Source organism: Cucurbitaria berberidis (genome assembly GCF_010015615.1).
Source record: "Cucurbitaria berberidis CBS 394.84 unplaced genomic scaffold K460scaffold_5, whole genome shotgun sequence".
NCBI classification, from domain to species: domain Eukaryota; kingdom Fungi; phylum Ascomycota; class Dothideomycetes; order Pleosporales; family Cucurbitariaceae; genus Cucurbitaria; species Cucurbitaria berberidis.
Window position 1 is genome coordinate 469,445 of NW_024468939.1, and position 18,985 is coordinate 488,429.

Below are 18,985 nucleotides of genomic sequence, written 5' to 3' on the forward strand. Positions count from 1 at the left end.
AGTGGAGCTATGGGGAGCTCAAGGTAGGTCGTATCGATAAAGGTAACGAGGTCCGTGCACACCTACTACGCGAACACCTGCATGACCAAAACGAATGGAGCGACTGATGCGAGCATTTGTAGTAAACGCGTGTAATATATTCCATAGGGTATCATGCGCGCGCCAGTCGTAATGTCGTGTCAGTATCATCCCCACACCTCCCCGTCGAGCTTCTCGCCTAGAAAGATGCCCATACGTGCCCCTCATGCGTCATACCCAAAATTGTTTCGATAGACATAATGATGGTGTGTATCGAAGAGGGAAATCTCAAATGGGACTGGTATCGGGCGCTTGTGCTGGGGTTTGGTTGTCGGTGGCCGCCGTCGCATCTTGACTCTTTGACTTGAACGCTGCGATCCCATGTCAGTAAGCACGCATGTCACATGGAGAAGATGCTTACGCTGTCTACACATGGGGCACTTCTCTTGGGAGCTCTCTTGTTTCAGCCATGAGAAGATGCAGTGCTGAGACGTTAGCTATATCGTACTAGATGGAGGGGAGATGCAGCATACCATGTGGAAGGAGTGATTGCATACGCCAAGCACTATCTAATATCAGCATATATCCGTTTCATGGGAAGATATTCAGCCTACATAGCGGACACTCGTCGCCAGGAAACTTGCACTTGGAACATGTGCTATCGTAGGGATTCCGGCAAATACCGCACACATCGTCGTCGGGCATGTCCCAGCGCCAGGCAGCGACCGCGTTCCACTCCCGTATCGTGACCTTCATCGCGTCTCTCGTTGTTGGGCGGAGTTGTAGTTGTAGTTGGCGCGTAGGATTGAGGGAAAACAAACAGATGCCGAGCGCGGATGCGGCAGATTCATGGCGGTGAGTAGGGCGGCGACTACCCGTTACGGATACCCCAGGGTCTGAGCTCAAGCTTCAGCCCCCGCATGGAGGATGATGGAATACACGGCTGGTTTGACGGCATCGCGATATCGCACCTGTTACACATATCCGTATGCCATGATTGACCACAAGTAGCGCATGAGTCGCGCTCAACATTCTTAGGCTTTTGCAATTGATAGCAAGGAAGATCGCGAGCCAGTCATGCATACTGTAGCTTCCCGCTCCCGATTGAAGCTTACTGGTGCCCTCATATTGCACGAGAAATACATATCCAGGGAGCTTTAAGCCTCCCATATCTTCTCCACAACGGCACGCTCCACTTCGCTCCCTTCTCTTTTCTTCCATACTAACGATCCGTGACTACCTAGCCCATTCATATCTTCCGCAATGTTCGTCTCACGCTTCCGCTGCTCCTTACGGCCGTTCCCCTCCATTCCCTCTATTCGATTCTCAGCAACCCCGGGCAGACGAGCAATGTCGTCCCACTACACTCTCGATTCATACCTCGTATCACCCTCAGAGCTCAATGCCGCGTTGCAAAAGAACGTCTTCAGCAAGCTCTCCACTGCCCCTCGCGTCATCCCCCTCTGCGCCTCCTGGTTCCTACCAAACGACGGACGAGATGGTTACGAAACGTTCATTGCGCAGCGCATTCCGCACGCACGCTTTTTCGACGTCGACGCCATCAAGGATCCCCACTCGCCATTTCCACACATGCTCCCCTCCCCCTCCGACTTCGCAGACGCAATGCGCCGACTCGGCATACAGCGCGAAGATAGCGTGGTGGTCTATGATAGCAAAGAGCTGGGCATTCTCTCTGCGCCAAGAGTGGGCTGGACACTCAAAGCCTTTGGACATCCGAATGTGCACATCTTGAACAACTTCCGCAAATGGGTGGATGAAGGGTTTCCGACCGAGAGTGGGGAGCCCAAGGAGGTGCCAAAGGTCACGTACGAGGTGCCAGCGCTGGATGAAGGCAAGGTCGTGGCTTTTGAGGAAGTGAGAGATATTGCGAAGGAGCTGGGTAAGGAGGGAGCAGAGGAGGTACAGATCTTGGATGCGAGAAGTCTAGGGCGCTGGAAGGGCGTGGATCCGGAGCCAAGAGAAGGTACGCTCAAATTGTCTCACAATACAACAGCGAGCTCTTCTTCATACTAATTGCAATAGGTCTGTCTTCCGGACATATTCCATACTCCATCTCTGTCCCAATTTCCGACCTCCTCGATCCAAATGACAAGACTCTCCTCCCAGCCGCTGAGCTACAAGCACTCTTCAAGTCCAAGGGCGTTGATCCCTCGAAGCCAATAATATCCAGCTGTGGGTCTGGCGTCACAGCCGCAGTCATCGATGCTGCTTTGACTGAGGCGGGCTTCCCTACCCAGCAGAGGCGGCTATATGACGGGAGCTGGACAGAATGGGCTCAGCGAGTGAAGCCCGGGGACGGTCTAATCCGGAAATCAGAATAAATGAGTGTCCTTATTATTCGGTAATGCGTGTTCTCTCGTCCAAAGATTGATACCCTTCCTCTACGCATAATAGTAATCAACGGCTGCATGTTCATACTACCAGGTAATGTACGTGATTAGTTCACACAGCAAACTTAGGCAGCTGAATGATTACGTTGATGTAGTCTTGAATTCGACGTTACCAACAAATGGACTATGGAACATTTACCAAATACTTTCCGCCCTTTTCAGCTCCCTATTCCACCAACGCCGTAACCAGCCGGGTATCTAGATAAATACAGAAATGGCGCCATATGTTGTTAGATACACATTGTAGGTATACTCGGTTCACCTAATGCCAAGGAATCTCTGGCCGAACTCCGTGACCTCTGCGTTGGCGCCTCCTAGATCTGTTGTAGGAAGGTCATTGACCTTCAGGCCTTTGAGCGATCGTGCTCTACTGACTACAAGGACAATTAGCTATTTTCCGAACACTATACTGCAGAGGAAGCATATGAACATACGCGCGACATATAACTGACTAGGTTCGAATGCTCTTTTAAGATCGACAATAACACGATCGAGCGTCATGCCCTGTGTAACAAGTCAGTGCATACTAACGAGGCGGGAAAGGTGAAGCGTACCTGTGACTTATGCACTGTAATCGCATAGCCCGCCATTAGCGGGATCTGTGTCCGCGATAGCAAACTATATGGTTCTTTGTTTCCAAGTTCGCTCGCCGTGCAGTCTGCATAGATAGTCTGCCGCCGACCAATGTCGAACTGAACGATGGGCCAGGGCTGCCGGTTGTTCCTATCGGCGTATATCTTGATTTGATGTTCATAGTATTTGGCGTGAGCGCCTCTGACGGTTGGAGCACCCGGCATAACACCCCCATCGTCCTTTCGAGGCAATTTCCTGCCGTCGTACGGTTCGAAGCCGACAATGACACCTTGGGAGCCGTTGACGAGGCCTGCGCCAGGGTCTAAGTTCGCCTGCAGCACTACTCGCATGCCTTCCTTTAGCTGTACGAATATCTCATATCTGTGCTCTTTCTGCAGTTTGAAGTCAGCATAGAACGCGATGGAAAAATATATACGTACCAGTGCCTGCAAGGTGCCAGTGCCGTCGTGAGCCTCCCGATTGTACTTCTCTAACGACTTTTCTTCTCTGTGGTGAGACTTCCAGCTGAAGTGGTCCACACACCTGTAGAAAAGAGGTTCTGAGGGGATTTCGCTGATCTTCTTGTTGTTCTCACCGTCAACATCCTCACGTAACGAGAATATCTTAATAGCACCTTCCATATCCCCAAGCTCGTGAACGCGAAGGATTCTGCCGTGATGCCCCGTGATGATCCCATCTAGTAGAGGTTAGCAAATCCTGACCTGGCTGATCGGGTGCCTGGAGTATGCTTTCTAGCGCGCACTGAAGCTGGATTTATGGGCTGTCGTTACTAATACGAAAATTTCCTTACCTTTTCGTATTTTTTGGAGAATACCGATGAACGGCTTATCGTTCTGTCTGTGAATTTCGGTAAGGTTAATATGTCTGAAGTTGCACTCCTAGTTCCATTAGCAATCGCCACACTAAACATGGCAGATGTCCGGGTGATGTTCGTACCTCCCATGCCTTGCTACGAAAGGCCCACTTGTCGATGTCGTAGAAAACGTCTTCCCGGCAGCTTTTGTTCTCGCATTGATACTGTTTTGGCTGCCGTTTGTTGTCGGGAATAAGCTCCCAGCCACATCCGATACAGTGCTTGAAAGGCTTTACGGGTGACAGTTGGCAAAACTAGAACAATGAGCTAGGTAAGGAAGTAAGGACATGAAAGACTCACATCTCCAGTGACGATAAGCTGAATGCCACCAAATGGTCCAACTCTTCCCCTCGACGCTTTCATAATGCGGTGCAGACGCTCAAACATAAGGTTCTCAACCATACTTATCTCGTCAATAACAAGAACGTCCGTGGTGTTAAATCGCGCCCAGACTTCCTTTCCGTGAGCAGCGTTCTCTAACGTTTCCATGGACTTCTTAAAACTATCAGGCGTCCACCCAGCATAGTTCCATGTTGTCTGGCCGTTGACATTGAGTGCAGCAAGATTTGTGGGTGCGACGATCCGGACTTCTTTACCTCGGTGTCGAAGCACCTTGACGAACGCTTTTAGAATAGTAGACTTTCCGCACCCAGCACTACCCGTGTAGAAGACATTGTGTCCTTGCACAATAAGATCTACGACCCTTTGCTGCTCTGCACTGAGCGTGGGCTCAGGATCAGATGCAATGTAGTTTGGCATGATCGGCTGTGATCCGCTTCCAGAGGCCGTATACCCATCATAGAAAGTGTATGGCGGTGGCGAACCAAACGTCTCTGATGTACGCGATAAATCCGAGGCGGAAAACGATGAGAAATCATGCTCACTCCACGGAGACGATTGTGTTGCCTGGTCATACGCAGCGGACCACGTGGATTGAGGCGCGCGAGGGGTGGCTGGCCGTCGGACAGGTTCTCCGGAGCCTTGGGCTTTGCGATCGAACGACATCATAACGATGTCCTGGTGCTCTATTATATAATCCCACGCTTCCGACTGGGTAGCGAACTTCTTCTGTTTCGCACCAGAGAAACGCCGGATTTGCCCCTCCACAGACGCCCAATCTGTATAGATTCCTGGTGTATGGCCACCAGGTACTGCGTAGTACTTGGGCTTCTTCGCGGAAGTGTCGGGGCCCTGGATGTATAGCCCTGCCTCTATAAGGCGAGTACGAAGGTCAAATCCTGAAGTTGTAGGCTGCGCTTGGTCCACTACCTGCCTCCTCGACTTGGGATGTGGTTCTGGCTCTGGACTCGACTCAATTTCAACTGGATTATACTGACTACCTTGAGGCAGGCCGTTGAGATCTTCATAATGCTGCGGAAATGCGACATTGGGTCTCGCGTTCGTTGGCAGCCCGTCCGGTCTCAACCGCTTGTCGTTCGCAGCGTGATGTGCCTCGTCATGCTTTCTCTTCTTTGATTTCGCCCCTCGTCCTCTGTTTGACCTTGGTGCAGCCATGGGTGGTACGTTCTCAATATTCTCGACCGACGAGTAGTTTTGCAAGTTCGGGTACCTAGCAGGTATGTCTAACGAGGGAGCGAATCGTAGAGGGGTGTAGTGCGGGGGAGCAACCGTGGGGAATGCGGCGGCCCTTTCGGGTAGGTATTCGCTGCCTATGAATCCATCTTTGTAAGTATGAGTGAGCTTGAGCCGCGCGGATTGCTCGCTATAAGGAGAGGAAAGTTGATACGCACGTTCGTTGAAAGATGCTGGATTATATGCACCATCGTGATAACTCATGTCGACTGCTTGCGAAGAAGCAAACCAATACACGTTAAAGATACGCGGCCAATGAAAATGCCACTTGGATATAGCCGGGTTGTATTGGTATGGTGGTAGTATGACGATGAAGGGGAGCCCAGTCGCGAAGCGAGATGGGCGCCCAACTCGCGTGGCATACGCGTATTCACGCGCTAAATTAGCTCCCGCACGTGTGGGGAAAGTGACCAACTCAGACTAGCACGTGGAACTTGTGTAGTTTGAGGTTGAGGCGTCTTTACTAATTGCCTACGGTACTATTGCTAGCTAGTCATGCTTCTAGTAAGTTTGAGGTTCGTCGATAGACTCAACCACATCAAGTGGATCTGGACTTTCCTCCTCGCCCATCTTCTGCTTCTTGCTCGCCGTGCTGGCCTTAGACCGCCCATGTCCCAACCAGCCTGGCTTTAAAGTGACAGGGTGTAGAAATCCATCCATATGTACAGCGCCTATCGTCCTTTCCTCATTGTCAGAATCATTCGTCCTAGGATCATAGCCATGCATTCGCTTGCAATGTTCCACCACGCGATATGGCAATGCGAAGTCTTTTTCATGGCCGTAGCAGTCCGTGTGTGGACAGCGTAGGGTGCCGACCTGAAAGAAGGGACGCTTGAACGAAGATGGGCCAGAGATAGGGAGGAGTTCTGGGGCTGGAAGCGTAGACGGTATATAGTACACTGGCTCAGCAATAGGTTTTGATGCAAGGCTCTCGTCAAATGGCAGAAATGACATGCTTTCTCCGAAAACGGCAGCACATCGATGAGCGGTGCGGGCAAGCGCTCCTTTGTCCCAGCCTTTAACGGCTGCAAGCCCAAGAACCTCACTCCAATCCAATAGCCCCGCCCTCCCTGACCAGTCACGATTAGTCGAGGCACTGTTATCGCTGGTGATGCTGGCGGATCTTCGACGCTTTCGCTTATATGAGGTGCTCTTAGCAGCGTCCGAATCAGAAGCACTGCTTGAGGCGAGGTCGTTGTCCAAGAGCTCTGTTGGAGGTTTCGAGGTACTTTTACCCTCCTTCGCCGTACGACTGGCACGTGTCGAAGTTGCACGGTAAGAAGGTTGAGTGCTCTCTTTTCGACTTGTGGCACTTTTTGATCTAGATCTTGTTGATGACCTTGACCCGCCTGACTCTACGCCTGAGGTGAACTCGCTCATAGATGATCTGTCGCTAGATCCCCCATGTCCAAAATGGTTGAGGCGGGTTCGGCGAACTGCCAATGCAATGTCATCCAGGTTGCTCAACACAGAGTTGATGGTGGGTTGTAGAAGTCTTTGTGCTTTCGCGTCGTCGGCTAGAACACTCGGTCTTGCGTAAGTTTCGGTCTGAGACTTCCTGCCACGCTTCTTGCCCACTACCAAGCCCAAGTGCTCTTCATCATCATCATCATCTTGCGCTTCGTCATTATCATTCTCAAGGTTGTCGCCGTCCTTCATTTCGACATCAACTCGTGAAGTAGAGCGGCGCGACTTGGTGGACATGACACTCTTTGACCGCGACCTGCTTGGTGAAATCATTGTACGATCTCTACTGCGCTGATCTACGTCCTCCGTCTCCCTTGATTCCCATCTCTCCTTTGCTAGCCGTAGGAAAACAGCTAGCAGTTCTCCTCGGAGCTCTTCTCCTACATCCTGTGTACGCGCACCTCCGATCATCCATTGTTTGGGATCCCCATCAGCTAATCCTCTTCGAAGTCGATCATGGGCGTGGGGAAGTCTCGCAGGAGGAAGTGGCCATGCTGTCCAGTCTTTTGACGGCACCAGCTCAGTCTGCAATATCCCAGATACATCTGTATACTGCAAGTCGCTCCCTGTCTTTGACCAGTTGTCCCTGCCCTGCCAATTCTCCAGCTGGGCTATCTCCTCTTTAGGCCTCTGTGCTCGGCGCTTCAGAGCATGTGCATTGTATAAGTGAGCGGCGAGATCCGAATCCCGTATCTGATCAAGTGATGCTGCTATCTGGCGATCCACTGCCGTGTAGCCTTTCCATGTTTGTGGCGGTCCGGTGAAGCGGTTCGGCCGCGACGGCCGATCTTGGTCAAACTCGTTGAGCTCTGTCTCGCTGTCGGTGGATAGATCGTTGCGCACTTCAGATTCTAGTGGTGGTTGAACGTTAGGTGCGAACTGGGCGCTCGGTGGGCTGGCAGGTTCAGCTATAGCTGGAAACGACTGTCGGATGGAGGGCTGTGAATTGTCGGGTTCAGATTCTTGTGGTGACTCAGTTGGTGGTGCGCTGCCATCACCACCAAACAACGACATCTTGGTTGATGTAGATGTCGAACACAGGTGGCAATCGGAGGAGGAATGTTGCTGTGCGGGCTCTGCAGTCCATCGCTTGTTGGGGATGTAAAGTCGCGGTGAAAGTTTTGGCGGGGCTCAAAGACTACGCGAAAGCACGTGACGTCGTGCCTTCAGCTCGCCGAGAATCATTTCCAGCATTTCTACCGGATCATACTGGACGGCTTTTTGGCCCATTTGGCGCGTGAGCCATTTGTAGTCTTCAAGATCCGCCGCCTTTTCACCCGGACGGGTCACGGCGTAGGCTCAGGCCTTCATTCGCCAAAGCTCCGGCAGCGAAGCCACGAACGGCATGGCTTCATCGCCGAGCGCAACAAGGTCTATCGATATCACAAAGCCAGCGCCAGCGCCAGCCACGGAAGTATACTGTATAAATGCTACACGACATGGATTTAGCCATGTGAAATAGAGACATATGTAGGGGTAAGGTATGTAAACTCTACCGCCGTCTGCCATCACCGAGAAGCGCTCATCCCCACGCGCACCATCCAAGAATGCCCCGTGGGCGTTTGCTGTGCCTACAATGTCGAGGTCTTCGGCTCGACGCCTGAAGCCATGGTAGAGCATAGCTCCGCTCCCAACCAACACAAATTGTGGGCGGAGGGAGGGCGGCACCAGCAACGACGCAGCCACGAAGGCCTCTTGGAGGGCGGCGAGGAAGGCGTCCGAGATGGGGGCGCGGACGGACGACATGCTAAGTATTTATATTTCTTGATGCTACGTGTATTCGATGTATTGTTAATTCTGGTACCCTGGATGCTTGCACATACCCCTGAGCTCACCTCTCTGCCAGAGCCCATTTCCACCTTCCCTCCAGACGTACTGTCATGGTTCCTTCTCAGAGCATCGCTTACAAAATCAGTAGTAACGCGACAGTCTCGCGTCGCTCTTCCTAATTATAGTATACTACAGCCCGATGAAAGACAAGTGCACGATTAGTACCAAAGAGAATGACCCAAGACGTGCCATTCTATCTCCTGGTCTTAGAGTGAAGGCATCAACATAATGTCCCATTTGTGCAAGACCCCTGTCCTCAAGAAGTCTCGATGAAACGGCACCGATTACGGCTGTACCTCTGTAACCGATTTTCGCACCCATTGTTAACCAGGGAATTACAAACTAGGACCCAGAATGTGTTCAACTACCTCTGCGAGTGCGATTAATAATTGCATAAAAACGCGAAGACCTCCAGGCTGTTGTATTAGGAGTATGTTAATACCTGCCTTAAAATGCGAGGTCCTCCAGGCCACTGTATTAGAATTATGCCGTAGTGATTCGCTAGGACATTATAAGAAGATTTTCAAAGCGCCTACGCCCTAGTTAAGCTATTGCTACTTTTATAAGCGTACTTTAATCACGGGGTTGTTTGTGATTATGTTGAGTTTTCTAGGATAGTTTGACATGCTTGTTCTATGGTTTTAAACTTTATTATGATTCTCCTAGTTGGCACTAACTATTATCAACGTTCTGATGAGTCTGCAGAACCGCCGCCTATGTACCTTCAGACTACTCGGACACTTTCAAATCCAGATCGACAACCCAGGGTGCATTCTCCAGCTGCCCGTCCTCTCCCTCCATAGCTGCATTGATGCATAGCGTTTGGTTCCCCTTGCGAAACACTTCGAGGGAGCCAGGTGGCAAGCTTGCAAACCCTTTCTTCTTAGCCTGATTCTTTCCCACCCATTCCTTCGCTATCGGAATGATTGAACCAGCCTCATCCTTGGACTTTGAGCTTTTATCATACTCGATCCTCTGGGCGCCATAACTTTTATGTATGTGGCCAAAGCAATGCAATTTTGGCTTTACTCTCTCAAGGGCTTTTCGTAAATGTTCGCAACCTGCGCTTCGTCCATCAGAAGTGGAGTCTAGAATGTATTTGGGTGGACCATGAGTCATAACTATATCGATGTTGCTAGGAACTTTTGATTCTTCGGTACCGACGTTATGAGCCCACAGAGGCGTATTTTCGGGAGGATTGAACCGATCTTCGTTGGTAGGGTATTGAAAACCTGACGTTCCGTATTCAGGGGTGTATGGCGAGGCGTAGATGCTGAATGTAGCCCCTGAGGAGATTCTGAATGTATGTGTGCCTTCAGATAGGAAAGTGACTCCGCCCTTGCTGGCCTCTGAGGTGGGATCAGGCGAGATCATTGCCTGTGCTGCTGCTATATCGGCTAACGATCCGCCCTCCGATAGATAATACTGCTTATCTAGGGATATCTCATGGTTTCCAGCTATTACGAGCTTCAGCTCGGCTTTAACCTTGCTAAGTGCTTCAAGTGCTTCAGAGATGGCTCCCGGGGAGCCGTCGTCGGTGAGATCGCCACAGTGAAGCAGAACGTCGCATTCTGGAAGCGTTGAAGGCAGTTCAGCACTATGGGTGTCGGACATGATAAGAAAGCGTACGGGCTTCAGCGAGATAGATGCCTCCATCCGAACTCTTTTCATGGGTGCAGTTGAATCTGGAGTAGAGGGTCGAGATCTCTTCAAGGATAGGGTGGCCATGACGGTGAGTATGTGTGATGTGGTGTATATGTGCAAGAAAAGTTCGGGGAGTGAGGGTCTTCTAAAAAAGACTAAAGCTGACCTATTGCTCCGTGTTCGCATATCGAAAATAGCGCAATTCTTTCTACCTCTGATAATGTACCATGGAGGCATGAGCAGGTTTATAGCGAGCATTATGTAAGTGCTTCGGCTCCTCGAATACACCTAGCTGACCTTTGGAATAGCAGCGTATAGACAAGTCAAGTCACTTTGCTGTATACTAGTAGTTTATTGACAACATAGCTCAACCCAAATGCTCGTATGACAGCGGCTTGTATGTACAACACGATATAATCTATTGCACAAGAGCAAATTGTAGGTAATTAGTAATGCGCATTTTGTTAGTCGTCCTACATTACCTAGGTAGGTGTTACAATATTTGGTGATTGTCTAGCCAGATAATGTCCTAGTGACCACGGATCGCATCAGACTCATGAGAAGGTTGATAGCTAGTACTCAAGGTTTAAAACTATAATTAACAACTGTCTTAATCTATCCTGAAAATTAATATAATTGAAAATTATACGTGAAGTACTTTTATAGAACTACAATAGCCTAGCTAGGGCGTAGGCGCTTTAGAAATCCCTTTAGGCGCCGGTTTGGTGAGAGGAGTATAGCTCTGCTCGCGGTCGGGAGGAACTGCCTCCGATCAGGCGCCCCCTGCAGAGATATGCATACCTGCAGATGCTCATTGGAGCACCGGTGTCATGTCCGCGACTTGACGGAGAGGGAAAACAAGCGAACGTCCGTTATCAACAAGTACATAGGAAGCCGTTCGTGTTCATAAACTAGACCTAGTTCAAGCTCCCCGGGACATTTGAGCTTTCAATTTCGACACCAAATTTCATTCAACGAGACATCACAACGACAATCGCAAGCTCGCAAGCTCGCAACATGGCCGCATCTCAATCTCTCGTCGTGTACCGCCCTGGCGCTTCAACAACCCTGGCGGCCAGACCATTATCTGCATCTTTGATCTCGTCGCGCTTCTTCACCCAACAAACCGGAACGGCAATTGCCACAGAACTCCTCTACCGTATCCTATTCGATATCTTAAACCGTTTGATTTCGTCTTTCCAGCGTCTCGCCTCGAAAGGCATGCAAAAATGCTCTTCCTTCATAGAACAGAAACTACAAGAACAGCGTGACAGATTGGCGGCCGCTAAAGCTGGTGCTGCTGAGGGTCTGAAGATCGTACAGGAGGTAGGCAAGCTGGCCGAGGAGAGGGGATTTATTACGTGCCCGATGACCGGCCACACGATGGATGCAATACTGGAGGGAAAGAGGGCTCCGCCTGGGCCGCCGATGTGGGTCAGAGAAGTGATGGAGGGGATCGACGAGGGGCGGATACACGATAGGGATTTTTGGATCCAGACTCATGAGGGCTGAAGAGGGAACGCCTGCAATATATGCAAGTAAAAACTCGCCAGAGAACCCCGTCACGCTCAGAAGCAGCACGCCTTCCCTAATGACCTGACGCAGCGACGAAGTCGTATCTTACAACTGGTCACACTCCGAGGCGGTGCGGAGTAACTTCTCAATGTGAACGCACTCGAGTACAGTGTGGTCAAAACATAAGGGCTGTTGCCTCAGTTCTCTGGCGTAGCTTGGCTATGATGTCTCGGGCGTGCTACACAGGACTTTGTAGATGTGAGCTTTCAGAAATGGTTACCGGTAAGCTGCTCGGACTTGAATTAGTACACACATACCTACGATCAAGAAGTCGGTTTCGGACTCGAGTATTTCGAAAGGATCGTAAGCATAGCCAAACTTGGAAAGAGTGCAATTCCAAATCGTCCTCCGGTCACTGGGCAATGATGTTTGGCTGTCTTCTAGTTGACGGATGATTCAAAGCTACCTAATTTTCTCTTTGTTCTGCTCTGATTCTCTCGGTTTCGAGTAATTGATAACCTATCTCAATTCGTTGCTATAATGTTTCAGTCTCTCTCAATACCTCTCACTAAACCGATCTCATATATAAGACTACATGTTAGCTCACATATTCTCTTGTTGAACCGAGTTTCTTTGCGGCTCATCATTTCAGTTTCGCTGTAGCTCTCCTGTCGCAGCCCTGCAGACGCAGCATTACTGATCTTAAATACACTAAATCAGTGGCCTCATACCTCCAGCTGCCTATCGCCACACTTATTTGATTGTCTCTCACCTGCTGGGGCCGCTCGGGCCATGTTATGCCTCGCATAACCTTGCTTGGTGTTGAAGATGCTTTCACCTTCACACAACCACGCACCTTCGACCACCTTCGACCACCGACTATTTCCCTCCTTCACCTCGACTAGACCTTCCTGCCGCCGGCAGAATCTCGCACCGAAGATTAGCAGCTACGCGAGCGCTCGGACCCCAGGTTCTCATATATAAAGCTCATCCCCCACCCTCTCCACGACACTCTCACTCCATTTCCACTCCACCACACACTCAACCATGGAACAAAAATCATTTTCGTCATCACTCTTTCATTCAAATCTTCCACTTCAACTCAACTTCAAGTCACATCAGGTATGTCACATGTCTCACTCACTTACATTCACTCACATCTCTTAGTCACACAAGTCTTTATGACATCCTTCAACTACTATGAGCATCACTCAACCTCATCCAACATGACACCATCACCACTCTCGTCGCTGAGCTGGTAACTATCCTCCATCCTAACTGGTTTGTACGCTGACCCCTCCTAGCTCTGCTTGCTTATGGCTTCACCTGTCCACCAATCCTCTCTGAGTCACCAATACCTCTTCAGGTCACCTCCACCAACATCTCTTCCATCATCGCCAGTCTCCACATTCGCAGCAGCAGAGCACGCTCACGGCATCACCTACATCGCATCGAACAGTGTCCTACACGTAGGCACTGGGCATCGGACAGGAGTGAATCATCAGTAGATCTCCTGGGCGTTCCCAATCTGCGGATTGGTGAACGTTGAGCTCGAAACGAAGACATCATGGATCTTGGTACAGGGTGCACACAGGCTGCAGGGTCCCTTGGGCTTGGAGCATGGTTATGGTTGGTGGTGATACTGGTTGGGTGCTTGGCTCTATGGTGAAGATGAGGATCGCTTTGGGGCATGAGGCGGCCTGGCGGTAGTGGTCATGTCAGGGCTCTTCGATGGTGCGGGAGGATAGACGGTCAATGGTGCTTCGGCACTAAACCAGGCCTACCGTCGTCGAGTCCGGAGTCCTAGCTGTGCGTGGTGGTTGTATCCCCAGCTAGTGTACTTCCTTGGCTATTTGCTACTGCCTGCATACAATGCAGCAGCGAAGGTGGGAGAGACTTAGTCGGGTGTCGTTTGGATTCTACTAGCACCCAACCAGTATGAGCTTGGACATGAGGCTTGGACTTGTACGAGTGGTTGGATATCATGGGCATTATCAAGGTTGGACATCAAGGACATCTTCAAGGTTGGACATCAAGGACATCTTCAAGGGTATACATCAAGGACTTCATCAAGGTCCATTGGCATGGACATCTTCAAGGAACAATAGTATGGACATCAAGGACATCGGGTATCAGCTCAGCATCAATAAAACCACTCATGAGCCTCAACATTATACTTTGCTTGCCTCCGTCTTCTCCATATCTTCTTGCATACCTTACTGTGTGATTGACGCTTGAGGAAATGCCTCTGTATCTTCATAGCTCAGCTAGTGCTGTTGTGACTGTTGTGATAACGCGGATATTTGGCTGGATCCGCATGCTACAGGGCGATATGTCCATTAAGCCTGCTGTGGATGATCACGGTGTTTGGAGTTGAAGCAGAATCAATCATGGAGCATTCTTCTCGGGACTTAGAATTTAGATATTAATGTACGAGTATTTAGTTGGGATTTGAAGTTTTCTGGACGCTGGCACGACATTAGTTTACAAAGGTTCTAATAGATATGATCAACCTCCTAGGCCATAACATCTCTCTGCCCAAGTCTGTTTCCGGCCCGCTAACTTTTGTGACCTACGTGGCAGGTTCCGAGCCTACCTCACGCCTCTCCGCCCTATCTTTTTCGCATACATTAGGTTGTCTTTCCAGTGATCTTGTCATACGCCTCTCGATATTTCTCCGCTGTCTTCTTCACCACATCCTCCGGCACCTTCACACCCTCCTTGCCCTTCAACCCCTGTCCCGTCAACCAGTCACGCAAGAACTGCTTGTCGAAGCTCGGCTGCGCTCTTCCCAGATTCTCCTCCCACGTGTCCTTTGGCCAGAAGCGACTGCTGTCCGGTGTCAGAACCTCATCAACCAAGACGACATTATTGTCAGCATCAAGCCCAAACTCGAACTTGGTGTCCGCGAGAACGATACCAACAGCTTCAGCGCGTGCCGCTGCCGCGGTGTAGATGGCGAGGGACAGCTCTTCGACTTTGGCTGCGATAGCTCCGTTACCGATGAGTTCGCGAGCCTTTTCAGGGCTGATGTTCTCATCTTTACCGCCGAGTTCGGCTTTTGTGCTGGGCGTCCAGAGCGGCTGGGGAAGTTTCTGGCCTTCGATCAGTCCGGCGGGGAGCGAGATGCCATTGACGGTGCCAGATTTGGTGTACTCGGACCAACCGGAACCCGTGATGTAGCCCCTGACGATGGATTCAATTGGAATGATGCGCAGGCGGTGGACTTGCATGCTGCGGTCCTTGAGCTCTGGGAGCGAGGAGAGAGCTGGTGGTAGGGAATTGCTGATGTAGTGCGTCTTCAGGCCTGGAACTTGAGTGGGGAGATAGTTGAACCAGTAGATGGACATTGCTGTTAAAAGGGCGCCTTTCCCTGGGATACCCTAAGATTTCATTAGTATTGGAGAAGAGTAAAAAGGGGTTTAAAGGTCTCGGTTCCTTAATTATGCACACTCACGTTGTCCATGATCACATCGTACGCCGATATGCGGTCGCTCGCAACGAACAGCAGTTTATCATCGTCAATTGCGTACAGATCGCGGACTTTGCCCGAGGCAACTTTGGGCAATTTGCCTTGAATATCGATGCTAACAACTGTCTGCGATGCCATTTTGCGTAGCCGGCTGATTTGTCTGACTGTTCCGAACAAGTTGGGCAAATGCAGCTGCCCGCGTTGAGTATTTTACACCCTGCATGACGCATAGTGGGGCTGCTGTGGCTAGTGGCTGCTGTGGCGCAGCTCCATGCATGACCTGCATTGTTGGGTCTAATGATATCAGAACACTGCGAGCCAAGTTGACTTGACGACTTCCTCCTCAGGTGAACTTTAGACGAGGAGATATTCCAAGCTTGTAGTTTCTCGCGAAATACTAAAACCTGCTCAAATCGCTGCTGCTCCAAATGAACGCTGCGTAGATTGGCTCACGCCAGGCTGCACCCAACCATCGCGTATCGAGACAACACCTCCATTGTCCGTCCCTTCATCAATCTCCGTCTTCTCTGGCGCGTCTGATTATTTCGGAATGTCATCTACTCAGTTCACAACCCTCATTCGACTTCCGTTCGCCCGAGGAAACTTCGAAGACCCTCCTCAGGTGAGTCGTTCTAAGCAACGAACGCCCTGAAGAGCCCGCTGACCAGCAAGGCGCAATGGGATGCGGAGAAAGACCGTCAGCTATGGAAAGTCATCTCGAAATCGTCAAAGACGAGTGATCTGAACTGTAGGTGTTTCTAGGATATGCTTATAACTATTACTGACAAATGTAGGGGTCGAGTTGTACGCATCTCATGTTCCTAATCGCCCAGCCTCACTGACCATATCACAGAGCTACCAAGTTTCAAGTCCCACCCACATTTCTTCTTCAACAGGCAGCCTGGCTCTATGAGCGCCATCTTGACCATGTGCGAGACCAGATGAAGAGAGTCAGCATTTCAAATGCGGCTCCGTCTCCAACTCCAACCGGCGGGAGCACTGTAACTGCCATCGGTGGTGTCGCCATGCTACGGACCGGAAGTGGTGGTTCGGGAGGTTCGTCACGCATCCCATGGCTGATCTGTTGCTGACCTGTAGCAGCTCCGAGGACAACATCTGCGTTATCTGGGCGACCAAGAGACAGTCCTGGCTTGCGAGGGGGAGAGACGATAACATCTGGTAAGTACAATCAATCGTGAGACTAGATAAGGACTCATATGCTAACATCTCAAGCTCCTCCGCTCTCTAGGACACCTTCGACAAACACAATTACACAATCTCGGACAAACACTCAGCAAGCGCCCGCCCGGACACAATCTACCCGTTCAAATCAGCGACCAAGTCTGACAAGTCCGAAGCCTGAAGAGCGACAGTCTTCTTCGACCGCACCTCCACCCAACTATCGAAGAGATCAATTGGAGTCTCCGGACATCCCAGCTTCACCATCTTCAAGCTCATCTTCTTTGTCGGATACTGATCACCCAGCTCACCGAAGCCAACTGTTCAAGCGACCACCGCGGTTCAAGCAACAACGACCGCGAGAATTGTCGACTTTCGACGAGGGTGACGGAACGCAGGAGATTGAAGACTCGGGTTCACATGGAGTTCCAAGCTTACCCTTCGCGTCCGCAGCAAGGCGGCAACCAAGTAGTAGCAAGTATGCCCAAGACACTCTCTTTCGCACCAGCTCGAAACCGGAACAGAAAGTCCTCCAGTCAGACCGCACGAGAAATGCGCCGCCTATTAGACAAAAGTCAATTGATCAACAATCGCAGGCGACAATAGAGACGGCATCTTCAATGACAAGCTCTGCGTCTGCCAGTGATGCTCCAACAGGTCCTAGATCAACCGACCAAGCCCCAATGAGTCCATCTTTAAACCATCGTGCTGAACTGGGGAGGCTCGGTAGCCCGAGACAGCAGGGTCCCCGATCAAGGAGGGAGGGTAGCGAGGGGACTCCGAGCATGGGGAGCAGTTTCAGCGACATTGACGGTACGTCTTGGAACTTTTTATAATTTCACAAACTCACGTCGCATAGATGCAGGTATCAGCCAGTCGGCCCTCGAAGAAGCATTGCTCAGCAACATGCAGCATGGGAGGATGAGTACGCTGAGCCGGATGTCTCGATTTATTTAGGCATAAGAACCGATTCAAGACACGATAAGCCCGCTATGCAATAATACACTGGGTCGTTCACTTTGCACTTTGGCTATCAATGGTTGAGTAATACACATCTCGCAAACTTCTTTCACTTGACCCGTTTGCGCAAGGCTGCAGTCTTGGCATTGACTTCACTTACCTCATTTCACCTCTGTATGCTGCTTTTCTTAATACTTCAACATACCACCGCTTGCCTGTACTTTCCCGACGATTACCGCACAGCTTCGTGCACACCCCACCATGAACTTGCCACCCATCTGCGTCGAAGACTACACCTCGCAACCCGCAGTGACCGTAAAGTACCTCCTCGGCGCCAACGAACTCGACTTCAAAACCATCTACACGCAAATCAAAAGCCTACTCACACATCCCGCATGCGACCACCTCCTCGGCGAAAGAAGCTGGCCCTGCCCCGGCTGCGAGCAAGTCTTCCTGCACGCATACTGGTCCTCAGCCGCCCACCTGCTCGACTACTTCGCCGACTTCTTCGCGGCCGATACGCCGCTCATGCAAAGCATATGGTTCCACCTCCTAGACGTGTGGCAGGAAGCCAGCACATGGCTACCGTCCGACACCACAACCGAGACCTTCATGCGGGACCGTCGCATCTACCGCGCGAAGCGCCGGGGCCTGTTCTGGATGCATGTCCACGAGACGATCGCGCTGTTCGAGACGACGATCAGCGGCGCAAAAGTCAAGGTCTTGCCGCGTGATACGTTTATTTACACCCCCTCGGGTCGAGCGGAGAGCCCGGCGGGCGAGTACGAGACGGGGCCGTGGATATCGGGGCTCAAGCCGTGGCAGCAGTTTCTATGTGAAGACTCGCCGGGCGTTGCGGCGCCTTGTGCCTCCCCCGTTTTAGATGGAGTAGAACCGCAGAGCGTAGAGCGGGTCCGCTACATCCCCATGCCGGCTATCGGCATCGTGAAAAAGCACACTGCACGCACCCGCTCCCTCGCTGGCAAACTAGCCGCAGCACAAGGCCCGGACACATCTGTCATCGTAGAGGCACTCAATACCTTTGACCAGCACGCTCTCGGTTTCCCTACTACACAGTGTGTACACGCGTACACGAGTCTCACAGGCCAGGCGGTGAGATACAAGCTTACCAACGGTGCCCCGCTGATTAGTCGGTACCCTGGGCTGGGCGATCCGAGTATGCTGGTGAGTAGTCCGACATGGACGCTGTTGGATGAGTGTGTGGGTGTGTGCAAGGGCGTGGAGGCTTATGAGCCGCAGGCTGGTGGCGATGATGAGGATGAAGATGAGGATGAGGACGAGGACGAGTATGAAGAAGAGGTGTTTGATATGTGGACTGTGTTTGAGAGTGCGCCAGTTGAGGGGGAACGAGGGAGTGAGCTGGTGCTTGGAGAAATGTTTGACGAGTGGTGCGGTGATGATGCGTTCTGAATGCTAGAAAGAGATAAT

The 18,985-nt window shown here is 51.1% G+C and overlaps 10 protein-coding genes across 10 annotated transcripts; 5 read left to right on the top strand and 5 right to left on the bottom strand.

Moving 5' to 3' along the window:
• Positions 1-306: 306 nt before the first annotated feature.
• K460DRAFT_293902 (RING/U-box) lies at positions 307-774 on the bottom strand (the record flags this gene model as incomplete). The annotated part of the gene is made up of 4 exons (XM_040929461.1): positions 307-389; positions 440-503; positions 552-583; positions 633-774. 4 exons carry the CDS (start codon positions 772-774, stop codon positions 307-309), a joined length of 321 nt encoding a protein of 106 aa, XP_040784046.1.
• A 416-nt stretch (positions 775-1,190) lies between these two features.
• Positions 1,191-2,360, top strand: K460DRAFT_344307 (thiosulfate sulfurtransferas-like protein; the record flags this gene model as incomplete). Its single annotated transcript, XM_040931249.1, has 2 exons — positions 1,191-2,002; positions 2,062-2,360. Exons 1-2 carry the CDS (start codon positions 1,282-1,284, stop codon positions 2,358-2,360), a joined length of 1,020 nt encoding a protein of 339 aa, XP_040784047.1. The 5' UTR covers positions 1,191-1,281.
• A 3,542-nt stretch (positions 2,361-5,902) lies between these two features.
• On the bottom strand, positions 5,903-8,167 carry K460DRAFT_369518 (uncharacterized protein). The gene has a single exon (XM_040933975.1). The coding sequence runs from the start codon at positions 7,948-7,950 to the stop codon at positions 5,971-5,973; it is 1,980 nt and encodes a 659-aa protein (XP_040784048.1). The 5' UTR covers positions 7,951-8,167; the 3' UTR covers positions 5,903-5,970.
• Positions 8,168-8,235: 68 nt separating this feature from the next.
• K460DRAFT_408951 (uncharacterized protein) lies at positions 8,236-8,682 on the bottom strand (the record flags this gene model as incomplete). Its single annotated transcript, XM_040937207.1, has 1 exon — positions 8,236-8,682. The coding sequence occupies one exon, from the start codon at positions 8,680-8,682 to the stop codon at positions 8,236-8,238; it is 447 nt and encodes a 148-aa protein (XP_040784049.1).
• An 813-nt stretch (positions 8,683-9,495) lies between these two features.
• K460DRAFT_292129 (Metallophos-domain-containing protein) lies at positions 9,496-10,494 on the bottom strand (the record flags this gene model as incomplete). Its single annotated transcript, XM_040929336.1, has 1 exon — positions 9,496-10,494. One exon carries the CDS (start codon positions 10,492-10,494, stop codon positions 9,496-9,498), a length of 999 nt encoding a protein of 332 aa, XP_040784050.1.
• Positions 10,495-11,330: 836 nt separating this feature from the next.
• On the top strand, positions 11,331-12,034 carry K460DRAFT_168334 (uncharacterized protein). The gene has a single exon (XM_040926931.1). The coding sequence runs from the start codon at positions 11,428-11,430 to the stop codon at positions 11,920-11,922; it is 495 nt and encodes a 164-aa protein (XP_040784051.1). The 5' UTR covers positions 11,331-11,427; the 3' UTR covers positions 11,923-12,034.
• On the top strand, positions 12,035-12,474 carry K460DRAFT_168335 (uncharacterized protein). Its single transcript, XM_040926932.1, has one exon. The coding sequence runs from the start codon at positions 12,147-12,149 to the stop codon at positions 12,378-12,380; it is 234 nt and encodes a 77-aa protein (XP_040784052.1). The 5' UTR covers positions 12,035-12,146; the 3' UTR covers positions 12,381-12,474.
• Positions 12,475-13,415: 941 nt separating this feature from the next.
• On the top strand, positions 13,416-14,235 carry K460DRAFT_369520 (uncharacterized protein). The gene has a single exon (XM_040933977.1). The coding sequence runs from the start codon at positions 13,864-13,866 to the stop codon at positions 14,161-14,163; it is 300 nt and encodes a 99-aa protein (XP_040784053.1). The 5' UTR covers positions 13,416-13,863; the 3' UTR covers positions 14,164-14,235.
• Positions 14,236-14,295: 60 nt separating this feature from the next.
• Positions 14,296-15,569, bottom strand: K460DRAFT_344319 (SAICAR synthetase). The gene is made up of 2 exons (XM_040931250.1): positions 15,383-15,569; positions 14,296-15,308 (listed from the first exon to the last, which is right to left on the bottom strand). The coding sequence occupies exons 1-2, from the start codon at positions 15,533-15,535 to the stop codon at positions 14,556-14,558; spliced, it is 906 nt and encodes a 301-aa protein (XP_040784054.1). The 5' UTR covers positions 15,536-15,569; the 3' UTR covers positions 14,296-14,555.
• Positions 15,570-15,723: 154 nt separating this feature from the next.
• On the top strand, positions 15,724-18,967 carry K460DRAFT_397712 (uncharacterized protein; the record flags this gene model as incomplete). Its single annotated transcript, XM_040936175.1, has 8 exons — positions 15,724-16,019; positions 16,070-16,145; positions 16,192-16,201; positions 16,251-16,453; positions 16,499-16,576; positions 16,631-17,389; positions 17,436-17,501; positions 17,847-18,967. Exons 1-8 carry the CDS (start codon positions 15,948-15,950, stop codon positions 18,965-18,967), a joined length of 2,385 nt encoding a protein of 794 aa, XP_040784055.1. The 5' UTR covers positions 15,724-15,947.
• Between the last annotated feature and the right edge of the window lie 18 nt (positions 18,968-18,985).

What these genes read in the sequence shown, in the direction of transcription:
- K460DRAFT_369518 (XM_040933975.1), bottom strand. Translation starts at nt 7,950, where the DNA reads ATGTCGTTGTTTGGTGGTGATGGCAGCGCACCACCAACTGAGTCACCA.
- K460DRAFT_168334 (XM_040926931.1), top strand. Translation starts at nt 11,428, where the DNA reads ATGGCCGCATCTCAATCTCTCGTCGTGTACCGCCCTGGCGCTTCAACA.
- K460DRAFT_168335 (XM_040926932.1), top strand. Translation starts at nt 12,147, where the DNA reads ATGATGTCTCGGGCGTGCTACACAGGACTTTGTAGATGTGAGCTTTCA.
- K460DRAFT_369520 (XM_040933977.1), top strand. Translation starts at nt 13,864, where the DNA reads ATGAGCTTGGACATGAGGCTTGGACTTGTACGAGTGGTTGGATATCAT.
- K460DRAFT_344319 (XM_040931250.1), bottom strand. Translation starts at nt 15,535, where the DNA reads ATGGCATCGCAGACAGTTGTTAGCATCGATATTCAAGGCAAATTGCCC. An exon ending in ACGATGTGATCATGGACAAC is followed by an intron (nt 15,309 to 15,382) that starts GTGAGTGTGCAT and finishes ATGAAATCTTAG; the next exon opens with GGTATCCCAGGGAAAGGCGC.